We start from the raw sequence: 24709 nt of genomic DNA, 5'->3' as shown, positions 1-24709 counted from the left end.
GCTGTGGTAGATTTGAAAAGACACGCTAAGAATTAAACAGCCTGGAAACAAAATGGGTAAGAATGCAAACAATGTTTGCCAGAGACCAGGCCTGGAGGGCTTCCTCTCTCTCTACAGAATTCTGGAATATTCTGAGTTGGAAGGCACCCACCCATAATGATCATCGAGTCCAACTCCACATAGAATCACTCAAAAAATCTGGCTATATGTCTGAGAGAATTGTCCACACACTTCTTGAACTCTGGCAAGCTCCGTGCTGTGACCACTACCCTGGTAGCCTGGTTCAGTGCTCAGCTGTACTGTGGTTATGTGGGACAGTAAGCACAGATTTTTAAAAGGAAATCCTTTCCAAATGTTTAGTGGTTAATTGCACAATCAATTATCTGGAGATTATATTATGAATGATGAGGCTCAAGTGAATTTATTTAACTGCATACAAAGCCCAAGCCAAAGAGATACATAGGATAGGCAATACGTTTACTACTCTGGATTTGAACATGTCAGACACAACCTGATAACTTCATGTCATAAATCTCTCTGATATTCTGACATGTAATATTGCGATAGAATTTCGTTAATACTAAATTTATTAATAAAATGGATTTAAGCGTGTATAAGCAGTAATAAAATACAGGCCTGACTCAGTATTTGGGTGTAATTTTTCCATTTTTCCAGAGTCATATTTTTATTTATTATCAGTTCTGTTTTGAAGGCTGGCTTTTAAATGCTAGATGAAATCAAAGTGGCTATGAATTTGTCATTAACAAATTGTTGCATCACCTAAATATGGAAGCAGTCAATTTATTTATATAATTATGTATTTATGTAATTTTTGAGATGAAATATTTATCCTGTATCTTTGGTCTGAGCAGGCTACTGTTCAAGAACTAATGCTTTTTTTTTTCTAGGTCACAGTCCAGAAGTAGGTCTTTGTTAATGTGCAAATGATGATGCATCTTCTAGAAGAGCTTCTCAAGTAGATGGGAAAAAAAAAAGAATGATTGTCTTCAGAGTAACTTATTTTTAAGAAATTCTTTAGGCAATGATTCATGGATGTGACAGACCATCACATAAAAAAGTACAAGGATTTTCACACTTTTTTTTCAGATATGACTTTTAAAAGGCCCATGGGTGAAAACTGTGTCACTGATATTTGGTATGAGGCATGTTCTCTAAGTGGAGATAGCAGTAATCAAAGCTTCTATAGTGTTTTTCATCTGTTGATCTCAGTGTACTTGGACAGTACAGTCTCTACGTAGAGAAAGTATTGTACAGATGTGTAAGTCATTAGCTATAATCCTAGATAGATCATTTTTTTTCTTAGAAGAACAGAAGAAGTTGGGTTATGATTCTAGTCACGTTGTTAATATTAAAAGATGAAGCTATTGCAGTTGTAATCAGTATTTTGAAGGGGGCAGCAGTTTTTAAACATCAAAAGCACTAACATTAAAGGAAACTAAGATATTAGAGGTGGAAGGAAGTCCTCCATAAACAAGCTAGCTTGCACTGATTCACTGTGTCACATTAGGCAAAAATAATTCTTTGTATGTTGTCCTAATAGAAAATAAATGATGACTGCTAGAATTTCAAATGTTATGGTTGTGTAAGCAAGCTGCACTAATAAGCCTGAATTACTCTACTGGATGATTACCTTTCCTTCCCCAGTTCTCAGAGCAGAATGGATGGCAGTTTCAGATTGAATATATATTTTCCATCTGCTGAGTTGTTTTTGTTCATGCTGCTTGAGGTTAACTATGCACGTACTAACCAAACCCACTACTTCCTTTCTCGTAAAACCAAAATAAAGCTTCATATTACTTTCAGGTACAGGGATCACAGCTATATAAATACACACTGACTATGTGTGGGTTCAAACATTTCGAAGATTCAGTATCCTGAAAGGCGTTACCTTTATTCCAGTCCTGAGTTCCAGTTTGTCTTAAAGTCTGAAGGCATCAGATATTTTCAGCACCTTCAGCACCTGTCCCAGCGCAGGAATGCTCTCAGCATGGGTCATCGTGAGCTTTCTCTGTGCAGCCACTGCCACTGCCAAAGGTGGGTAGATGAAGGTAGTCTACAATTTCTCATTCTCACATCTTTGCAGGACAGGTACTGGGTACAAGAGGAGATGACATGGGATCTCTCCATAGGACAGTCTGGGAAAGTGGTCTAGGGCTCTGAGAGGTGTTTGGAAAACCAGATGCAGACTTAAGAGCAAAGACATCTGCAGAGAGGCTGGGCAGGACTCAGAGCAGCTCATGAAGTAAGAAATATTTTGACAAACTAGGCCTTGTGGGTGAAGTTGGCAGCTGACAAGGTGGAGATGGAGATAGATGTTTGAATGGATGGAGAGATTTTACTTATCTCCTTCTTGCACTGCAGAACTGAAGAAGGTAAACTCAGCCCAGAAATGGACTTTTTTAATATGAAATTGAATAAATAATGCTGAGCACTCACAGCTTATTAAAGCAAAAATGCATTCCCATTGTGTTGAGGAACAGAGTACAGCAGTTGTACAAAATAGCCTGTGGAGACATACATGGTGTACCAATTTCCCCTTAAGATTTGTGAAGATTTTTTGCAGTATGTTCATCAGGCTTTGCCGTGTGTTGCTATACTGTAGCTTAGAACATACATCTTGCTATCCAGTGACTTGGGAATAGCTGGAGTAAAAAGATCAGGAATAAAAAAATGCAAACAGTTTCTATTCAGTATTACTGTCACCCTAAGGATTCTGTTCTATGTTTTGTACAGGATGTCAATCTGCTAATTTCTAAATGGTTTGTTTCTACCAGGTAGAAGTTATGGTTTAAATTACTAACTTTAAATTACAAATTTCATCTTTACCATCTGAAGTCTATATATTTGTTTTCTTTTGTACATCCAAAAGTGTGTGTTAAGAAGGAAATTGAAGCTTGCAGGTCATTGCTCCAGTAAGTGGTCAAGTCACTTACTACTTGGGAATAATAATTGCTGAGATTTCTAGTATCACTTATAATAATGAAAGCATGTCAGTATTTTTTCAGTATATTAATGCAGCCTTTGTGTTAATTGTGGTCTTGAAGGATTTTTTTTGAAAGGATATAATAGCATTTCTAGGAGTTATCCATTGGTGACAGGAGGTGATAGGACTCCTTTCTTTTAGTACAGGTTTCAAGTAAAATATTACATGACTGCAGACCATTTCTTGACAGTTAACTTACCATGATGCTCTTTGCTTCCTTGCAGTAATGGAAGTGACTCAGCCAGCAATAGTACTGGCCAACAGGCAAGGAGTTGCCAGCTTGGTGTGTAACTACAAGCACATTGGGAATGCAAAGGAAATTCGAGTAACTTTGCTCAAACAGACAGGTGACAAGTTCACTGAAATCTGCGCTTCGACCTACACGATGGAATTTGAAATGTTCAGTGTGGAAGAGGTTATTCAGTGCCATGTTAGCCCGGGCCGAAACAACGTGACCCTTACCCTCACAGGCCTGCAAGCTAATGATACTGGTCTTTATGTCTGCAAGATGGAGCGGATGTACCCTCCACCATACTTCATGAACAAGGGAAACGGGACGCAACTCTATGTCATTGGTAAGCCAAGCAGCTTTCCAGTACTGTGATATTCCCAGCTTACAAATGTTGCTGCATGTCTCACAGATCTTCAGAGTGCTGTTTGTAGGAAGCGAGGTTGAACACTGATTCAGCCTTTGAGAATCATGCTCTTATTCCATCAGTGTCTCCTGTAGACACCTAACACAGATGTATTCATAGACATGCCATGTATTTAGCAATTTACAGATGTTTCACTGCATATGCAATACCATATAGTATACATGTTGTGTCCTAGAAGTTAGGAATGTTGGTGCAGAAACAGCAAAGAGTGAAGTGTTCATTCTTCTGCACATAAAATCTATTTTCACTGGAGTGTGACTGGGCAGGATAGTATCCTGGGATAGTAAATGGTAGAGAAAAGCAGTGTGGATGTTAATGTTTGACTCCAGGGTCTTCTTTATGATGCTCGTATGTGATAAGAGTTGTGTAATATGATATGTTTTAGATCCAGAACCTTGTCCAGACACTGCCATATATCTCTGGGTATTAGGAGCTACTGCCTCAGGATTCTTTCTTTACAGCATCATCATCTCAGCCATTGTTGTGAGCAAAGCGGTAAGTTCCATCAGCTAATCCCATCCTGCTAATAATGCCCCTTTGTATGCCAAGAAAAAGGAGAAAGAAACGAGAACGAGAGAATGTTTGGAACTGGGATGCTCTGGCACCATTTTACTAGTGCACTGCAGTACTGATGCAATAATGCAAAAGGAGAACTTCCTGGATTTATTATTTAAACTTGTTTATGGCTCAGTCGTGTTGCCAGAGTAGCAGAAAACAGTCAACTTATATCAGTTGAACTGATTCTTGGCTTAGGTTTGGGTGCTTATAACAGCCTGGAGTCTTGGGTACTTCTGGTACCAAAGGCAACAATTTTCAGGTGTAGCCTGATTTCACACGGCTGATTCACACAAAATCCTAGGACTTGATTTTTACTTTTCTCACTATTTATCTCTGTACAAAACAAATGTAAAGAAGCTTCTCCCTGTGGCAGGAAAGAATTGTAACTTACAGAGTATTTGACTTCACAGCTAGAAACATCTGCATAAGACAAAAGCATAAGAAATGGTTTGCTTCTTTCAGTGGGGGTCTGGGGTGTAGAAATAAAACTCATGACAAAGCATAAACCAAAATAGTATTCTCGTCCCATATTTTTCAATCCACTCTTCTCTCTAGAAGCTAAGTGAAAAAGTCTGGTGTAAACACTCAGTTTTGAGCCAACACTGGACTCTAATAAGAGCACATTCAAAGTGCTAGTTGAATGACAGAACTTTATATTTTCTTAAATGGACCCTCTAACTCCTGATTCTTCCTCAAGTAATCTTAATAGGTGTTCTGCAAAGAGAGGTGACCACTTGTTTATTTCCCTGTCTTCCCATATCTTACAGATCCAGAGAAGACGACGTCTCACTACTGGGGTCTATGTGAAAATGCCTTCTGAAAAGCTAGAGAAAAAAGTGATTCCATTTCACATCACTGTTAACTGAAACAAGGAGATGGAGAGCCTGTTTCCTAGTGGAAAGGAGAATCTGCTAATTGACTTAAGTCAAAGTAATAAAATGTATTGTCTTATTACAAAGGTGTACCGAAAAGAGAGAAAATATTTGTAACTTCTATAGTTTGGAGGAGAATAAATAGCTTATGCATTAATATTTCAAGGTTAACCCTGTCACATATAAATGGCTATGTTAGGCCATTGATTTTTTGAGTTGTATTGTACCAATATGTAGTCTATGTAAATATACATATGGATGTATAGCATTAAGAGATATTGCTGTTGCAGTTGAACATCTTATTGTCACATTGTGCCGTGTCTACTGATCAACTGAAATCCAAACACTATTATTGCAGAGGCTTTTGTATCATTGCAAAGTTAATCCTACAGGTCTGAGGGGAAGAGGCAGAAGGGCACACTAATGCACAAAGGAATGTTGTCTTGTTTCCATGCAGTGCTATTTATTGGTTCAATTTGTTGTATTAGTGCTCTGCGCTTCCACAAAGGCATCGCTGTAGGCTGGCACTGATGATACTGCTGCTCTAAAAGCCTGATCTCAGCCTTTCTCTGGCACTGTGTCTCAGCAGTGCAGCACTGGAATTAACACTGATGATATCTGAGGCAGTGCTGACAGCATGGTTGGAGAGAAAGTCTGCCCAGCAGGAGACCTCTGGGGCTGTTGCTGGGAGGATGTTCCAATTCTGCTGGAGCCTTGAGTTTTACAAATGCTAAATTAGCATCTATCCAAGAGACAGAAGTATGTTATGTGTTTAACTGAGTCTATTTTCCATGAAAATACAGACACTGTATAATCTTGTTTATTAGTTATGTACCATTCAATAAAAATCTTGAAGCTTTGCCCAAATCAAGTGCATGTCTTATTCACCATTCTCAGAAGCAACAGGAAGTGGCTACATGTTAGAAAGCAGTGATGACAAGCTGAACCTTTCCCCTCTGACCCTATGTTTTGCCCTTCTGAGGAAACTTGTGCGCTCATGGCAACACTTAGTTTTCTCAGCTCTCCTCCTCAGATGTCACCATTAAAATCTGCCAAGTCCTCAGTTTGTCTAGTTAGAGCTGATATGCTGTGATTGAGAGATGCTACCAAACACCTATACACTTCCAGCAAAGTTACTTGCTTGCAGAAGGTAACAGTTTCAACTTTGGTAGCATGTCCTGTACCTGTTAAAACAAAAACCTAGTTCTAGTTTCAAATCCTGTTTTCTTTGCAACTCTTCAGTGCTCACTAAATTCTATCTAAAAAAACAAGGAGCCTAAAAACCATTTGAGCATCCTCACATACTATCTACTATTTTAACTCTTTGCTTTCACCTTACAGCCCCAAAACATGACAGTACATATGTTTAATAGTCGTGAATACGGCTCCATAACTGCAATCAAATCCTCACAGTCCACTGTACCATGTTCTTGCAGTGGCAGAGAACACCAAATCTCATTGCTCTTTCATTTAGCTTTTCCCCTTTTTCCCTTTCACCTTGCACAAGCTCCCACTGTACAAACAAATGTTCACACTCTCAATTTGTCACCAACTCAGATGTCTGAAGGTGCCAACTGCTTTCTCAATGTTCGCCTACAATTGCAGAACATTAAGTAAAAGTAGTATCTGGTGACAAAACATTTTTCTAAAGGTGTTTTATTATTCTGTCTTCAGTCTGGGATTTTTCCCCCAGTTTTGCACTGATCTGGTATTTTGGGGATTAAAGATTGCCAAAGATCACACAGGTGACCACACTACAAAATAAACAAATTTCTGCCTATTCAATAGCAGCCTACTAAGAGAAATGTGTTCTGTGACTGGCAAGAATAGATTTGACTCACATATCTGCTTGTTGGAGCTGTAAAATTTTCCAGTAAATTGACTCTGGTGAAGCAAGAATAATTATTTAGGCATATTTTTTTTCCACTAGAGGAAGTAGTAGCTCAAATATTCCCTGAATTGTGTATTATTCCTAGTTAGGAACTGTTTCTTCTTTTTTCTTTCCTTTGACAATTCCTATACTCTGGAACCAAATGCTTCCTTTTCTTAAGCATAATAAAGCGCCTCACGTAAATGATCTTCCAAATCTGTTACTCCTGCATAAAGGGATAATTTGGGCTCCTATCAACAATCTCATGACATCTGGCCGCAACTGGTCATGGACCTGTGTCACCACAGAATCTGTGTACCTTCCAATTCACATTCATTACTGACAGGTAAGTCTACCATGGTTAGGTCTTCTGCAGCCAACGGGACTAATCCTTCTCAGTGCAACAGCATTTCTCTAAGACATTCAAACTGTAATGACTAGTGGAGAATTCTAACCTAAAAAAACTACAGGCTGCTAAATTAGTCAAATAGTGAAGATTATGGGACACCTGAACAGAAACAATTATCTCATATATACCAATAAAAGCATTTTGCGTTTACTTTTGCATTTTGTAACTCCTGGTGTGATATTTGTTAAATATTATATTGGAAATGACTTTGTTCAAATTCTCTGGCTGTTCTGAAAATTTATTTATTCTCAGTAGCTTTCAACCAAGACTTTTTCCAACATTCTTTTATTTTTGCATTGCTGAATTTTCTCCGGCTTTCCTTACTACTGTAGCAGCTTCCTCTGAGCTTCGTGATAGTAAGCATGCATTACCATCTTTGTTCTAAGTCAGGTTCTCATTTTGAATATTCTAGCAGAGTAATAGGTGCACTTCTATAAGCAGATGTAGCATTGAAGACTAAGGTGGAATTTCAGTTCAGATTCTACTGACATATTACTCTCATAATTTATATCTGGTACTACATAGATGAGTGGTGTCTGCAGAGATGTTATTTTTGCCTATCTCCAGATGGTCCATACAGCAGCTAGCTCTGAAGAGTGTAGTGCTCAGACTTCAGTGAATTTCCATTCCTCTGATGCCCTGTGCTGCCTTTTAGGACCTTGAGCCCTGTGCTATTCCCTTACACTTGGGAGAGAGCCATGAGCAGCACTCAAAAAAAAAAAAAAAAAAAAAAAAGACCTATGCAAATCAGATAATGCAAAACAGCAGTACGAATATGAAGAGTGTATACTTAATCATTGAAAGTCCCAGGAAATGCAATAACGTGGAAATACTAACTCTGGGAAGAATATGAAAAACAAAGGCTAAAGGATTTGGTCTCAGAAGAATTTGCAGCTCATTAGAAGAGGGATTTTAAAAACATAACCAAATATCTTACCTGGACAGACAAATAATGAGACCACATTTCTTGGTGAGGTTAAGGAAGAGTCTGTTTTGATGCCCACTTTACCCAGACAGGAGAAAGATCAACCTGTTTGAGAAACAGAAACAGTGAGTTTTTGGCTGCATCTGTGTAGGCATTCACATGTATACTTGTCTGCATCAAAGAAAATGGCATACGTACACACACTGATATTCTACTTTCATTTTTATCTGATTTTTATATGAGCAATTTTTCTCCCTGCCATCTTCAATCATAAGAGTCCTAGTTGATGCATTAAACGTGTGAGAATAGCTTCCCACTTGGCTATTCTATAAGTTGGTAATGAGTCGTCTATCAATTTAGCATTAGAGATTTTCCTGTGAAATATTCAGATTTTCCACTCTGCGGATGAGTATGTGAATCTGAAGTTATTACTTTGTTAGGCCTTGAGATCTATAGGGAAAACTCAATTATCCTGTTTTCCACAGATCCTTAACAAATAAAAATCAAGGATTCTTAGACCCTCTAGCTCAGGCTAGACCTGTTCCTGTCCTTCTTAAATTCTTTGCTCAGGATACACCTGGGCCTAATTCCTGTTTGTTTTTTTTTATAACAAACACTTCAATTGGCCAAGTAACTCCTAGCTAACAATGCAATTCATGTCTGAATACTAGCTGTAAACTTTGCAGCTCTAAAAAGTATGAGTATTTGTGTGGGGGGCTCTGGCACGATTTGGAGGCAACGCTCATTGAATACTGGTTTCTCCTTTTACTAGAGAAAAGCTATTAGTGAGGAGAGAGTCGTGGAAAAATGAAAAAAAAAAAGCAACAATCTTCCCCACGATGGGAATAAGTTGAACCATGACTAAAGAGCCCTGCTTCTAAAGGGAGAGACATAAATAGGAATCATAAGATGTAGCCAAGAGTTATGTCATGAAATCCAAACCAAAGAAGGCTGGTGTACAGCAGATGGTTTTATGCATTACTAAAAAACAATTTATTCTTGACATTTGTAAACTGCATGCTTGCTTGAACTCATAAATGGTATTTTGAGCCAGTTTCTCTCACAGCTACACTGTGGGGCCTCTACATTCCCTGGGAATAGAATGCAATATGGAGTGCAGGCTTACAAATGGGGAGGAAAAAGAGGGGTGGGAGGAAGAGGTTAAATTCAGAAAAATGTTGAGCTGTAGAGAAAGATGGAAGAATCACAAATACATAGCACCATACTCTGTTGATTCTGCAGATTCCTGAGCACAGAACAGTGACTGTTATCATTTTGTTTGAATGTTTAGTGTGATAAAAGAACAGTCTTCGTTAAGGGTAGTTTTATACTGCATATCAAAGAAGAATGTTGAGGAACTGTGGCATGTTTGAAGATATTAACTTTTACTGATAGAAGATCTTAGTAAGTCAGGGTGGAATGGTTGTTAAAAATTGCCCCTGAAATTAGTTTAATAGTTTGTGTTCTTTGCTAGAGAGACAGTCTGCAAGAGTTCAGGTAGATGACAAAACTTCATTTGGAATCATAAACTATTTTTGTTGATATGATCAGATTTCCATGAAGTATAAGTTATTAGCTACTAAAAATGTCACAATTCTTTTCTTTCATTTTTTCTTATTTAACTTTTAAAATTGAGGTGTCTCACAATTTCCAAAGACAGCTGTCTTAATCACAGTTGTGGTTTTATTTTAATTAACAGTTTTTAGAGATTGTGAAGTTACAGATGAATAAAAATTTCTGTTTCTTCACTGACTTTTTTTCTCTTTTATTCTCTTTTGACATTTGTTTTGAAAAAGCACTTCTTTAACATATTCAGTTTGATGTGCTTCATTTTCTGCTCTGGGGTGGGACATCTCTGCACAACACCACTTCAGTCCTGTTCAAACATCCACATGATTCAGATGAAGTACAAAATTGTTCAGGTTACTTTTTCTTACTGGAGTAGCAACAGGCAAGCTTCTTATAGCACAGATGACAAGACTGAGGTCTTTTTCAAGGTAGGTATTCTACAAGTTGAAATAAATGTGTGATTGTCGTCAATAATTTTGACTCAAGAACATGAATGAATTCTGTTCTAGAACAATATTTATTGCAATTTGCTTGCAAACATGCTATGTAGTACTTCTTTATTCACCAGTACAACTGATAATAAGAAAGCGTATCTTATTACTAAGTAAGCAGTTTGGCAATTAATGAAATATTGACAACTGTTCAAAATGAAAATAAATGTATTGAGAACTGTTTATTTTCATCACGAACTCTTCACAAGTAGAGCAGCCATTAGAGTCATCTTTGGTATCACTGACAGTAACAAGGCAGCTGCAATTGCAGAAAGTTATCCTGGTACACTCATCCTGAGTGAAAATCATGGCAGAAACCTGAAACCACATCTCAGGATCCAGACAGTCATCAACATCACTGGAAAAAGATATTTTTCTTTCATCACTGAACTGCTTCTGGATTAGTTTATGGTGTTATTTTCAACAGCAAGCAAGACCTTGCTTTTAAGGAAAACTGAATTTCTCCTTTAATTACATGATTCCAATAGACGGGAATCTGTAATAGACCTCCTGTAATAAGATATGCATAAAAACTGAGAGAGCTTGAATTACTGGGTAACATCTGGTTGAACCATACAGTGTCATGGGAGGTGTTCATCACTGTTCAGCTCTGCCTTGTGACGCAGCAGCTTGTGTTGAAAGCTGGACAAAAGCAACTGAATGCTTTGTTCTTCCTAACCAGGGCCTGCGCCTCGGATGTGACTTTTCTATGAGAAATAAACATTAATGTTTGGGCTGAGAACTCTGACAGAAAGGATCATCATTTGCATGAAATATATAGGTAGCATCGCTGTTTTTGCATAGATACAGAAATAAAAATAGCAAATACTCCATGCTGCTTTCAACCTACTATTTGAGCGGTCAGACCGTGAAGACTCCAACAGCTCGAAACACTCAGGCTTTACATCCTGCTTTACATTAAATGGGTTACTCTTAACTTACTACACCATAAGCAGGTCCCAGTTCTTCTTTTTATTTGGAACACTCCTTGGGAAGTGTGGGCTACTTGAAGCAGTAATGAAAGGGGCCAGCATCAGGACTGCTTGCTTTTGCTGTTTTCTTCCACAGTGTGACTGGATTGGCATGTACTAATTTCCACAGTACTCAGCAACGGGCACTTGCATCATCATGAACTGTAAGAAATATCTCAACCTCCTTCTTTGCTGTGAAAATTCTCACTGAAAGTTAGTCTCTGTTGGCCTTCAGCCACGCTTACAGAGACCTACCTCAACATGCACATGTTTGAGGGAAGTTGAAGTGTTTGAAGTTCTGTAGAAATTCAGATAAGACTTCTTTTATTCTTCGATGTTTTTAGAATCTGTACTCTTAGCTACTAGACAGAGTGTCTAATTGCTGCTGTTGACATCTTTTTACTTCATTTGAACCAAAGCAAATACAACAAACTGGTGATTCCTTTACCTGTTCTAGAAACAATGCTAGGTAGTACTATGGAAACAAAAAACCTGCTCTAATTTATTTGTGTCACGCAGATTAAAAACTTTGATGCCATTAACTTGTTGAAAATGGGAGAAATAATTTGGGGGGAGAAAGGGAGGGAAAGAAAGACCTAAAAATAACCTGCACCTGAAACTGTTATAAATTGTGGTATGTTAGCAGCACTTGATCAAGATCAGAAAGCAAAACAGTTCATTTCTCTGTAACTTATCAAATCCTTCTGGTAAATGACACTCAGGAAACATTCAATAGCTTCATAACTGGCTGACTTCATGTTTTATATGCAGGAAAGATGGCTAGAACAGCAGTAATCAGCAGAATACATTGGTTTCATAGTTGAGCTTTGGTGAGGTGCTACATTGTGTGGGTAGCATTTATAAGAGCTCTCTCATTTTTAATTCTGCAGTCTGCTTCACAAATTAATAATATTTTCCTTTCTCTTATAATACAAAACTAATTCATTATACTGTATTTTATTTTATGACTATTCTTTTTGATCTGCTCTTTACAGTACTCTCTCATTAAAATGGAATATCTTTTAAGTTCTATTCTCTACTCATCTCTCTTCAATAAAGTGATGTAATTATACCAGTAAGTTCTAAACTCCTGTCACTCCCTCTCATATGTGAACAACAGACACATGTTCTGTGTAAAAATTCTTCAGATTAACATCATCGTTTATATTGCATTTTTCAGATGAGCTGCCATTGTTTCTCATGTTCTTACTTTAGATTTTATAATTAAGAAAGACCAAGCTTCCATATCAGTTCTGTTAAATATAGTGATTGCTCAGCTATCCCTGATCACAAGGTACTGGTTGTTTTGTCATGGGGGTAGATACAGTTGGTATCTCACTCTCAGGTTTCAGATGCTCAGAGTGAAATGTACTTTAAACATCTGCTTTCCAGTTCTTGGAACTAAGAGAGTCATAATCCTAAGTGTAGACACGTATTTCCTCTCTCCTCTTTCATTTATCAATAGTGGAACCAGATTGCTAGTGAATATATGAAATAGTTAGGAGGACAAATGAGGGGACACAGAATATATCTTATTCAGTAGCTTGATAGCATCCAGGGGAGGATAACAACCTGCATGGCACCTCAATGGAAGCCAGACTGCAAGAGGAAGAACCTGGAGGAAATGAGAGGAAGACAGCCTGTCTGTGCATGGCACGATCATCATCTCTAAAAGCAGTGCCTTCATAAATGGTTTTCCCCCAAGAAAGCCCTTCTGTCTTTTTAGTAATTTTATCCAGGATGAATGGATGCTTTCGGTGTTGTTTTCTGACAGAAACGACAGAACAGCAGAACAGGAAACACTCAGCACCCAGGTCTGCTGTAGTCAGATGGAGTATCTGAATTGAATACTTTTATCCTTTGATAAAATAATGAAATACGTTGATATTTCAAAATGATATACATAGACTTCTTCGAAATAATGTTTTCCTTAAAAGTTGCTTTAACCATGTTGAATTGATAAAAATTAGAAAAAACCCACAACTTGTTTGCAAGGCACACAACTATTTTTTCTCTCAGCTTCCTATTTTGACAAAATTTCGCATTCTTTTCAGACTGGACAGTGAATTTAGAAGTAATCTCACAAATCTAGTTTTTGCAAAACAACAGAAATTATGTATGTGAGTGAGAAATCCTAAATGAAGAAATAATAAAGCTCTTAATATCACAAAATTGAGATGAGGGCAAAGGTAGCAGAAACTGTTGTGTTAATCCTCCCTTCCTACCTCACAATAAAACTGGAAACATTTTCTGTTTATTACAATATTTTAATGAGTAACCAAGTTACAATTATTTTTCAATAATTAGCCAACTATCTTTTTTTTCTTTTTACACTACTGGATAGATGCCTTCATATGGGATTCCAAGTTCAATTCATTATTAGGATAAATATAACTTTTGAATACTTCCCATTGAACCCAGCTAGATCTTTCCAACTCCAATTTAAATTAGTTCTTTCTTTATGTATGTGGTTCTTTCTTTATGATATAATTTCACTGGAGGCCAGTATTTGGATTACAAAAATTTACACTTGTAGCTAACTACTCAGACTAGGTCTAAAAGCTTGTTCATGTGGCTCATTAATAAATCACAAAATCTTACTCATCATACAGTAGTAGCATCTGTGTAAGGTAAAGTTTTGCAAAAGGTTTAAGTGTTCCAGAAAATTGCAACAGAGCTGGAAGAGCAGAAGATGGAAATAGCTTGTTGCATGTAAAGGAGGTAGTATGGGAAGATACAATTAGAATTTAAATCCATTGAACATATACAATGAAATATATCAATATAGAAACAAACATATGAAATACATATAGCTATATATTAAGCATGCCTGAAGACTTCCCAAGCTACTTGAGCCAACATTTCATTAAAAAAGTGAAAAAAATGTCACTTATTCATAGCCTTGCATCTCTTCTGAAATAAAACACAAATTGGCTAAAAAAATAAATGTTGCCAGTTTCTGTCTAGTTACTAGAAAATAATTCCATGTTTTGCTGAAATGCTGTTTTCAGATCTTTCAACATGAAACTGATGCTCTGATGATATGTGATCACGAGAGATACCACGGCAATTTCAAATCTGTAAAGTGTTTAAAGAGAATATTCCAACAAAATCTCAAATCCAGTCATCTTACAAGTCATACGGAGTACATTTCAGTCCCTGACATAATTTGCTTACTTGGGTATGCATGAGCAAATGCCTGCCCCTTTCCAGTGGTGAGTTGGTCCTATCAGTCATCAGAAACTTCATAGAGAGAATAATTATTTATTTAAAAAGCATGTGGTGTGTGTGTGTGTGTGTGTGTGTGTGTGTAGATGTATGAAGCAGCTAAGCTAGTTTTGACAAAAATTTCCTTGAGTCAAAATTAGAATTTCTGCACAGTGCCAGTGACAGGAACATGAAGAGCCCAATCAGCTGGGAAGAGAAACACGCAGACTGCTGCTTCCTTGCCTGATCTCACATCAAAGGAAAGGAACACGCTCAGAACACTGACTATCATAGGAGGGTGCTCGCCCTCTCTGTACTTTCAGTAGAAAACTTTCAAGGCTGGTATGCTTTCCTGATTTTTATTGCAAAACTATTAGTGGCTGCAATTTTCTCTGATACAGAATGGGAAATTCTTATTGTGAAGCATGATAGGTATAATAGTAAATGCCATCATAATTTATTTGTTGTATTAAAGCTTTCTAAGTTTTCTTAAGAGAGTATGTTGTTAACACTGCCCTGTTACAGCATGGATCAGCAGCAGATTTAGTGATCAGTACTATGAATCTATGTCTTGCAGAAGAATTAAGAATTGCTCTTTTCAACAATTTTGAGACACTTAAAAGTTCTTTACACAGCAGAAACTGGTTAAAAATGGTCTAGTGGAGGTGTTCCTGTCTATAGCAGAGATGCTGGAAATAGATGATCTTAAAGGTCCCTTCCAACCCAAGTCATTCTATCACTTTATGAAAACTCTTAATCATTGTTCATTCTTATGCAAGAAAGATCCCTGAAAACTCATACATATTGTATTGTCAATTTCTGTGCTGCCAGCTACAAAGGTTTGAATGTTATCTGTGCTGGTAACACTCTATTTACTTGTTCTATCATCCTTTCAGGTCACACACACATGCTGAAGTCATGTGTATTATTTTGCAGTTTGTAGATATTTAAGCATGAGATACTGTAGATCATGTTTTTGAAATTTCTTTCATCCCACAGATGCAAAATAAATCAGGCCATGTTAATGCACTTGCTATGAGAACAACAAAAGTTTAGTTTTGTTGTTAACAAAACTAGTATCTCTTGATAACCAGTATCTCTTGAATGTACTTTATATGTGATAATACTATTTGCAATAATCAAGAATGTTCAAATGAGTAGAAATGAGTGCGAATAAAATAGCATTTGCTTTACAGTATCTCCAGATCTGACTCAAGACCAGACATATCAGGCAGAAGCAAAGGTAGATAGACGCTGCAGCAGTAAAATAGATGGTGATTTCCACCTCTGGATTCCTAGGTGGTGAAGCAGAAAGTCTTTCCCCTTTGTTGTTTCTGTTGGAAGGGGTGAGTGAGGATGAAACCTAAAACTTAAACAGACACATCATAGAGAATTATGTGCACAACAGTAGAGATGTCTGGAACAAAGGAATGGAGAATCATGGGGTTGAGGTGGGAAGGCACCTCTGGGGTTTGCCCAGTCCAAACCCACCTGTGCAAAGCAGGGTCAGTTGGAACATGTTGCTCAGGGCAGTGTCTGGCTGGGTTTCGAGTACCTTGAGGGATGAACACCCCACACCTTCTCAGGGCAGCCTATACCAGTGTTTGACCACCCACAGCAAAAATGTTCTCTTACATTTAGGTGGAGTTATTTGTACTATTTCTTGTCCTGTTGTCACTGAGCACTGAGAAGAGTCTGGCTCTGTCCTCTTTACCCATGTGTTTCCCCTACCCAAGTATGGATAAACACCAATAGGACACCTCTTGAATTTACCATTCTTAAAGGTAAACATTCCCAGTCTCTGCGAAATCAAGAGTAGCCCTTGCCATGTACACAAAACAACAAATGAATATAATGGACCACACATCAAATTTCCACTTCAACATCTTCTCTAAACGCTGCAGTTCCACTGGTACATTCTTTCCTCACTGGAACATCTATGAATCAAATGTATTTGCGTTTGTACTCTTGCTCCCCAGGTTTATATTAGGGAATTCATGATAATACTGGAATAACACAGATGCAAATTGCTTTCCTCTACACAATTGCACCTGAAAGTGTTTATGTCTAAGTTGTGTATGTAACGCAAAAAACATCTTGGGTGTATAATTAACCAGGTAGACTGTTAGGAGATTATACTTTTTACTTACTTTAAGCAGATTGCCTGCAGGCTGTTCATAGAGCTCTGTGATTTTTTTTTGCAAGGTTGATGGCTTCCTCTTTCTGTACAGAATACATCCAATTCCTCCTACCACCAGCTGTGTTGCAGGAGATGTTGTGTTACACAGGTGAGCTGGCTGGCCTGTAAGGTAAATGGTAGATCAGTTGAGAACCTGTAGCTGTTGAGCTACATGATGACCCTAAAATAGCACTTTTTCCCTACAAAGCAATAAACCCACCTGGAAGGCATTGCAATGCTATGACCTTCACACAAGGTGGAGTACACTGCATATTTTAGGATTTGATTTTATTTGTCAAACCAAATTGCAATTTGCTATCACAGGCAGCAGCAAGGAGTACATAAGAATATAATTGAGCCCACAGCAAGTCAGACAAATGGTGTTCTCTTTCTACTATCCACTTCTGATAGTTAACAAGAGCTGATACCTGTGAAGAGTATAACAACATGGAAAGTTTGCTATGAAATGTCCCCAGTATACTGTTTCAGCTTTCCTTCACCAACAGCTCAGGAACTTCACAAGGTGATTTCTGTGTATTTAAAAAACTTGAGTGATTTATCTTCCATGGATTTACATTGTCACTTTTTGAATTCCTGAGGAACTTTGAACCCAAGTAAACAAAAATGATCAGCTGTTCTAGTTGTTCTGATCCTGTTCTGATCTATTCATCATATTACATAAGAAATGGAAAAACTTGAAAAAACAGAAATGGCCCTGAGAATGGCAGAAAATATCTGAGGTAGTTTTCAAAGGTTGGAAACAATGAAATGTTTCTTTTTTTAGATGAAAAACTTTAATGTTTCCATATCAGCTAGAATTATTTGTAACTATATCATATAAAACTAACTTTAAAAAATCACCGCTTGCTCCTCAGTAAACCACTAACACTAATCATCCAACTACAAAAACATGACTAGAAGGAAAGATGCAAATGGACAAATTAATTTTTTCCCCTTCGGTTCCTTTCTTTCTTAAAGCAAAAAGGCACCAAAACCAGTCCATCACGCAGGTGTTACAGAGCCCTCACTGATGTCACTAGAAAACATAGTGTAACCACAGCAACCCAATGAGAAATAAAGTGGCGTGACTAGCTTAGATTTTTGTTGTTGTTGTTACTGCTTTCTTCTTACTAAGCTCAGAAGAAAAAAATGGCTTAGTTCCTGAATCAATATATAATGCCTAAATCAATCTATTGTGCCTAAATCAATAATATAATTAATTAAGGACTTGGTAACTAAAGAATCCCATGTTTTGTGGATTGCATTTACAAACAATTTAATGCATTTGCACACTTCTCATCATACTATGAACACCAACTAAACAAGCAATGGTTATGCATTCCTGGGGCACAACAGGCACCCCTCAGCATCAGATGGAAATAAACCTTAAAAAAGACCTGAGACCACAAATAAACATACAAACACATCCAAGAGCACCTTTGAAGAAGTATGCAGCAGTGTCTAAAGGGATACTTTTGTTAAAGATGGGATAGTTCAGCTAATAAAAACACCAGTAGCAATAGTATCTCTGTGCCACGTACTGAATACCACTTTGTCACTAATGTCTTTCCAGTAGTCCAGCATTGACTTTGCTGGTGTAATACAGCAGACTGTCTAAGCAGAAAGAATAATGGAGACTGACCAAGGCAAGCAGTTAATTTTGAAGTCAAAAGAGAAAGTATTTATGCACTTGAATTTTCAGTAGTCACCTGAAGCAAAGGGATGAGCAGCAGATCCATAAACAGATCGATGGAGAAAAAAAGGAAATTTTCACATCATATTTTCCAGGGCTAGCTGAAAATATGTAGCTCCATTTTTGGTCTGGTGGCAAACCAAAGGAAACTCCCAGCCAGAAGGATATTCCTGGGGAATTATTAAGTTTAGCCTTGGGAAAAGTGCTATGATTAAATTAAGGATTAGATACTAAAATAACAGCAACACGGACACTTCTATTTCCCCAGCTTTGTTATGCTGCAACAGGCTCCAGCTGATGCTTGATGTATCTCTGGATATGGGTGTGCTGTGCTGTGGCTCAGCCAGCGCCACTTGAGGCTACAGACCCCAAACAGAGGAAACACTTTGGCTAGGACAACAAAAGCACCCCTGAGCAAACTTTCACTTTTAACTATCAGTAACCACATAGCTGAGATTAGAGACCAAGAGTAAAGAGCCTCTTCTTTAAGGTTTGCTAGCAGTCTATCACAGGAAAGCAGGGAGCTGCACGTTTCTATATGATGTGTCCAAATCTCCCTGGGCCAACTCAGTACTAGCTGTGTACTCAGCTGTGAAGGCTGAGTAGAGCTCAACAAGGATTTATCCTGAGAACAAGAGAGTTCTCAAATCTACCCTGAAGTATATAAAGTGTGCACTAAAGTCACAGAACGACAGCTGGTCAAGATAGGAGCTGAGCAGCTGCGGAGCTAGCTGAATTTGCTATGGATGCTCTGTCTTGGCCCTACTGACTTTTGTAACTTGCATTCCCTGCAACTTATTCTGTTCTCTTAGGATGAAGTCCCTGAGAATCAAACTGATGTGGACATGGTGATGTGTGAATATGGAGCACCATTCAAATAAGGATGAATGCTACTGCTCTGGAGTTTCAGAAATGAAGAAACTGTACAAATCATAATGCTTGTTTCTCAGGGGCATTCAGAGGCATATGATGACTGGGAGCTACAGTTATGAAATCTGGAGTCTTTACAACCTTAGGTTGGGGGAAAAAAAAACCAGTAAGATCACCTAGTCCAATCGTCAGCCCATCTCTATCATGTCCAATAACCACGTCCACCAGTGCCACAGCTACACAATGTGGTACTCGAGTCATGACTGCTCCACTGGGATGTGAGCTGGTGCCCTTGGCCGTCATACTTCAACAAAGGAAGAGCCAATAAACTAAGGTAATACCTTCATTGATGAGGATAAGAACTTAATTACTCACTAGATCTCACTGCTCCAAGATTTTCTGAGACCAACTACTAGCATGTATTTGAGGAACATTAGCCACTGAATATAAAATATCAAGGGAGAAGGTATACTTAAGTACCACTGTCTCAATGTCCATATTCCTTCACTGCTTGACAAGTCCTGCCATTGGTCCCACTGCCTTTCAGCAGGTGGAGGAGGTGCATGACAAAGGCCAATTCACGAGAATATTCTCCGATGGCCTGTAATGTCATCAGAGTAAGTGATGTTTTAGAGTAGTCACTTTGATAGTTATGCTCTCTAGAAACAGATATCTGATATCTGATGGTTTTGTTCAGTGTCATTCTAATTTTTACTCCAAATCCTTTTTCTTGTGGTGATAGCAACAAAGCTGGGTAAAAATGGGGCACCTAGACCCTTTCCTTACAGTGAACTCCGAAGGAACACAAAAGTCTTTTAACCAGAGAAAAAGCTACGTTTTGCTGGATTAGAAGTAGTCTGGGAGAGATAAAAAGCACATCAGAAGAGTTTACGCGGCTCAGTACCCACAGTGCCCTCGTGCTGCAGGCTCTGGGTCTGCCATGCACACTGTATGATGCCTTTGATCCCTGGAATCTCTATGGGGCTGGGCTGCACAAAACTGTTTCTGGCCAGGATCCAGAACTCACGGTCACTGTAACAGAATTCATTTTGTTATCAAGTTCTCTTCAGTCCCCCAGCTTTGTAGCAATGCCAGGATAAGGTGTTAGCATGATTTTCTTTCTCGTTGTCTTGAGGATACTATTAAATTTGTGTTTTTCTGTGCGAATTCTGTTCTCTTTTTTAGTTTAACAAGTGTCACATACCTCCTTTAACACGTTTTCCATAACAGAAGTTTCCAGATCCTGCACGGTCGCTCAAGCTGCGCCGATCAGAAGTGAGCACACGTTTAATCTTATCAATTAAGTGCTCTGATTTCAGCAGGGTCGTCAACATAGCTAGACTCAGGAACCATTACTGATGGTGCAGCAAGGAGCAGTACTTCCCCCTACGTCCGCTCTGCTCTGGACGCAGCCCCTCCCCTCAGCAGCCGCTGCGCGGGAACCTGGCCTGCAGGGCGGGAGCGCGTGCCGGCAGCGCCCCCGTGCGGTCTTCTAGCGGCGGTGCGAGCCGTTGGCCAGGCTGCGCCTCGAGCCCCCGCCCGGGGCACCCCGCCCGCGGCCTCTGCTTTGCGGCCGTGCGGAGCTCCCGGGCCTGGCAGCCAATCTCAGAAGGGAGCGTGCGGAGAGTGGGGTGTGAGCCGGGGCTAAACCGCGAGCACGGGCTGTGACGGCTGCAGAGGGGACGTGACCAAAGTCTGACCCAAAAGACTCGAAAGATAGATTTTCAAAAAGGAAGCAGGCAGCAGCATGGGTGTCCTAAGGCACCTCCGTTTTGCTGATAATCCAAGCCTGGGTTGCGCTCTTAGATCCGTCTTTGCAGTTTTCAGCACGCCGTTTGGTTTCTCCCTTGTCTACAAGAATGCATTGCAGCTTCGGGGGCTACCTCTGCAGGGAGAGCTCTCCGTTGTTATGCTGTCAATGCAAGCGCAGCAAAAATTTACCTTTAAAACATAATCACCCCAGTGCTGAGATAAAAGTCACACCACAAACCCCAGCTCCACTATGGCGTGCAGATTGTTCAGCCCCGGCCCCTTCAAGGCAGCTGACCAGATAACCACATAACAGGAGTCCCTGCCCCACTGCAAGCTTTGAAACAGCTGGGGTGTGAAAATGTTAAAGAATGTGTTTAATTCATTACTGTTGCATCCACAGGAGGATTAAATTCAAACTCAAGAGCAGAATCACTTTCATGATCACCCTGCTCAGATGCAGATAGCTCTACATGCCTTGTAGCACTCTGCACAAGATAAAAACTGTCAAGTGTTCCCATGTATGCACTTCATTTTCATTTTGTATATTTATTGCCCATTCTGGAGGACCTCCCTTCTGAAGCCAGATGTAAGCAGTGCCGGTGACAAAGTCCCAGGCAGCAGCACATTGGTCACAGAAGAAGCGCAATGGCTTCAGAAGGTATCCTCCTTCCTGATATAGGCTGGCTTAGCAATAGGGATCAGCAGCACACGTGAGCGCAGGCTGCCTGCAGCACGTCTGTTCTCCTACATACGCATCTCCTGCACACTCAGGCATATACCACTCCAAGATACCTGCTGTTTACAGTCCACTTCCCAGAACAGAAGACTGTCACCTTGTCAGGACACCTTCCACTACCATCCCAAAGAACTGTAGCCATGCCACCAGCATATGCATGTTGACCTTCACTGGGCCATGTCTACCTATGCTCATGCTCCCGGAGAAGTTATTAGGTACCTTGTTAGCCCACCAGCTCTTGAGATCAGCTGGAGGGCGTCTTTTGCCTAGATAGCCCGCAGGACCTTCTGCCAGCCAGCACAGAAAGAGCCACAGGAACTGAAGTGGCAGTGAGACAAATTGCATTTGTCATTTAGCTCCTATTGACTGAATTTACTGCATGTAAATTAGCATAGAATCATATCACAGAATCATACCATGGCTTAGGTTAGATTGGACTTTAAAGGTCATACAGCTCCAATCCCCCTCCCAGGGGCAGGGCTGTCACCTACCAGATACCAGGCTGCCCGGGGTCCTGTCCAGTCTGGCCTTGAACACTTTCAGGGGTGGACACACTTTTTTTTCTTCTTTCAACAAAGTCTATGACAACAAAATATTCTCAAGCACTATCTGAAAATCAGTGATACATGGGTAACTGAGCTGGTGCCAAGATGCAAGGCCATCCAAAGGGGATTTTGCCCCGAGGTCTACTTTGCAGGGAGGTGTCTGCGTGCCCTGGAGCTGAAATGAGCCCCGGTATTTTTCACTAATGCATTGTTCACCAGAATATTGCTGTGTGCCCCATGGACGTTAGCAGAGGAGGCATCAGAACCAATAAGGGAGCATATGAGCTGCATTGCAAATTGAAACCTGTACATCCTCAGTGACTGCAACTAGTTTACACGGCTAACAGGGAGTGATGTGGATGGGAAGGAGGATTTAAATCCATCACAGAAACTTAAAAATAGCACAGTGAAAATCATTGCTCCTCTCCTCAATTAGAAGAATGGGAAAGGAAAGAACAGCAGTGTGGAGGCTTTCTCTTCCAGTGCTGAGAGAATGACCTAGAGTCATGAGAATATAGGCCAGACACTGAAGTGTAGGATAAGAAGCAAGATACAGTTTGTGTGGCTGTGTCTCCTCACAGTTTCTTGTGTGCCACCTGTTCCTCACTGGCATGGCAGTTTCAGAAACAGAAAATATCTTGATTCTGTGTAAGAACTGCTTGGCCACAATTAAAACATCTCGGTTATCTACATTGTTTTCATCTGAAATTCAAAGCATAGCATCATATGAGCTACTATGAAGAAAATTAACTCTACCCCAAACAAATCCAGCACACAAATTAGAGGTGAGATATGAGAGAAGAAATTTATCACTGAGATAGTAGCTATGGGGGTGAGATAATGTAGAAAGAATGTAGCCTTGGGGAAGGAGGAACCACATTCCAGAAAAGAGTTACTACATGTGTGGAGGGCAGCTTCTGCCTAAGGAGGTGGTGGAGAGAGGCCAGGAACCATGAGGTTAGAGGAGGAAAGAAGTGAGATATGAGAGGAACATGTGGATGGAAGACAGTGAAAATCAAAATGAAGGAAGAAGAGAAATGAGTGAAAATGGAAAAAGGAAGCACGTGTTCATGACTCAAAGTACTTAGTTATAGGAAGTGTGTTGTGGAAGAACAGACTGCTTGTACCCAGGTGGTTAACTGCAACCAACAGTGTATTTGTCAGAAACGTTTCTAGTTGCAGTCACAGTGTCTTTGTGAAGTAGGAAAGCACTGAACAGAGGAGGGAGGCAAAGTTGGAAAGAGTTAAAGAGGTTGAAAGGCAAGAAAAGATCTTGTTAGAGTGGGGCTACAAGGTGAGCATCTCTCACACTCAGCCCTGAATGCTGTGTCTTTTAGCTTGAGAACAAACACTGAGTGCCCCAGGTTCTGCTGGCTCATCATCAAACACCATCTGAGAAAAAAAAATATATGATTGTGATCAACCTTCAGAGTGCTGCCAAATGTACCCCAAAGGGTACTGTGGGCTGGATCATTTTGAAACAAATGCAGCTTGTTTACTGGACATCAGAGCTTGCTCCAATTGTTACAGCTTTTGCCAGTGAAACTCTGCTGGGAGCTACTTTCACCAAAGGAAGGAATGTAATTATCATTTCTGCACTGGTATAACTGATGAGGTCCCTGAGAAAGGAGGGCAGAAGTGAGCTCCACCAGAACAGCATTTTGTTTTTTTTAAAAAAATCACTATTAAAATGATTTTCCTGGCAAAATGTTAAATTTTGAAGAAAGGCATCATATTTTTGGATCCTAACAACCCTGATTTGTTTTAAAGTTTGTTTTTACAGAAAAAATAGCTAAAATTTTGCTCAAATGGATATTTTAATCTGCACCTTTACTGGCCCTCCCAGCCGGTGCTATGCTTTGTGGCATTCAGTCTTGATACATTGCCAGCAAGCTCCCCCAGAGTTACTGATGGAGGCACTTCACACATTATTCTCTTCCTCCCTTCATTGTGCATCAGTGGAAGCTCTTTTCATTAATTATCAGTCTGTCTGGCTGCTTGCCTCAGGCTTACTTGAGGAGCAGTAAAAGTCCTGTCCCAGGAGAAGGGTCCTCTGCTATTTTAGGACTTCTCATAAGTTGTTTTCAGGGATAGGAAATGCGGTCCTACCTGGCACCTTCCTTGGCAAATTTAAGGAGTGAGATATATCTTTCTCTAGTTTTACCATGCTTTGAACCTTCAGATGCTACTCTTTAGCTTCAAAATTAAAAGTATACTGCAGAAACTTCCTGTAGTTAGAATTTTTTGAGATTGGTTTCAGAGACTCAAGCTAAAAATTTAGATCAAATCCTGCCTTGACTCTGACTTAGCCCGGATTTTCATTTAAGAAAAGACGAAGATTTGCAGGTATTTGCAAAGACCTGTATGAGCATTACAAAGACACCAACCTCAGGCACCAAATT

At 39.5% G+C, this 24709-nt stretch overlaps 1 protein-coding gene and 1 long non-coding RNA gene across 4 annotated transcripts in view; one reads left to right on the top strand and one right to left on the bottom strand.

Annotated features, from left to right (window-relative positions):
* The window catches only part of LOC109368509 (uncharacterized), a 71769-nt gene extending 50548 nt beyond the window's left edge, over positions 1-21221 (bottom strand). Inside the window, exons 1-3 of one of the 3 annotated variants that reach the window (XR_014884280.1) lie at positions 20479-21221; positions 16683-16834; positions 8307-8399 (exon numbers count right to left, since the gene is read on the bottom strand). This is a non-coding gene — a long non-coding RNA (uncharacterized LOC109368509). The remainder of the gene's footprint in view (positions 1-8306; positions 8400-16682; positions 16835-20478) is intronic. The other 2 variants (XR_002116612.2, XR_014884281.1) reach the window with 2 other exon arrangements.
* Positions 1844-5247, top strand: CTLA4 (cytotoxic T-lymphocyte associated protein 4). Its single transcript, XM_003207503.5, has 4 exons — positions 1844-2055; positions 3229-3579; positions 4046-4155; positions 4986-5247. Exons 1-4 carry the CDS (start codon positions 1998-2000, stop codon positions 5082-5084), a joined length of 618 nt encoding a protein of 205 aa, XP_003207551.1. The 5' UTR covers positions 1844-1997; the 3' UTR covers positions 5085-5247.
* Positions 21222-24709: the final 3488 nt, after the last annotated feature.

This window comes from Meleagris gallopavo, chromosome 7 (genome assembly GCF_905368555.1).
Source record: "Meleagris gallopavo chromosome 7, MGAL_WU_HG_1.1, whole genome shotgun sequence".
Classification (NCBI taxonomy): domain Eukaryota; kingdom Metazoa; phylum Chordata; class Aves; order Galliformes; family Phasianidae; genus Meleagris; species Meleagris gallopavo.
The sequence above is the reverse complement of the archived record's forward strand: the minus strand, read 5'-3'. Positions and strand labels throughout refer to the sequence as shown.

What these genes read in the sequence shown, in the direction of transcription:
- CTLA4 (XM_003207503.5), top strand. Translation starts at nt 1,998, where the DNA reads ATGCTCTCAGCATGGGTCATCGTGAGCTTTCTCTGTGCAGCCACTGCC. An exon ending in AGCCACTGCCACTGCCAAAG is followed by an intron (nt 2,056 to 3,228) that starts GTGGGTAGATGA and finishes GCTTCCTTGCAG; the next exon opens with TAATGGAAGTGACTCAGCCA. An exon ending in CCATTGTTGTGAGCAAAGCG is followed by an intron (nt 4,156 to 4,985) that starts GTAAGTTCCATC and finishes CATATCTTACAG; the next exon opens with ATCCAGAGAAGACGACGTCT.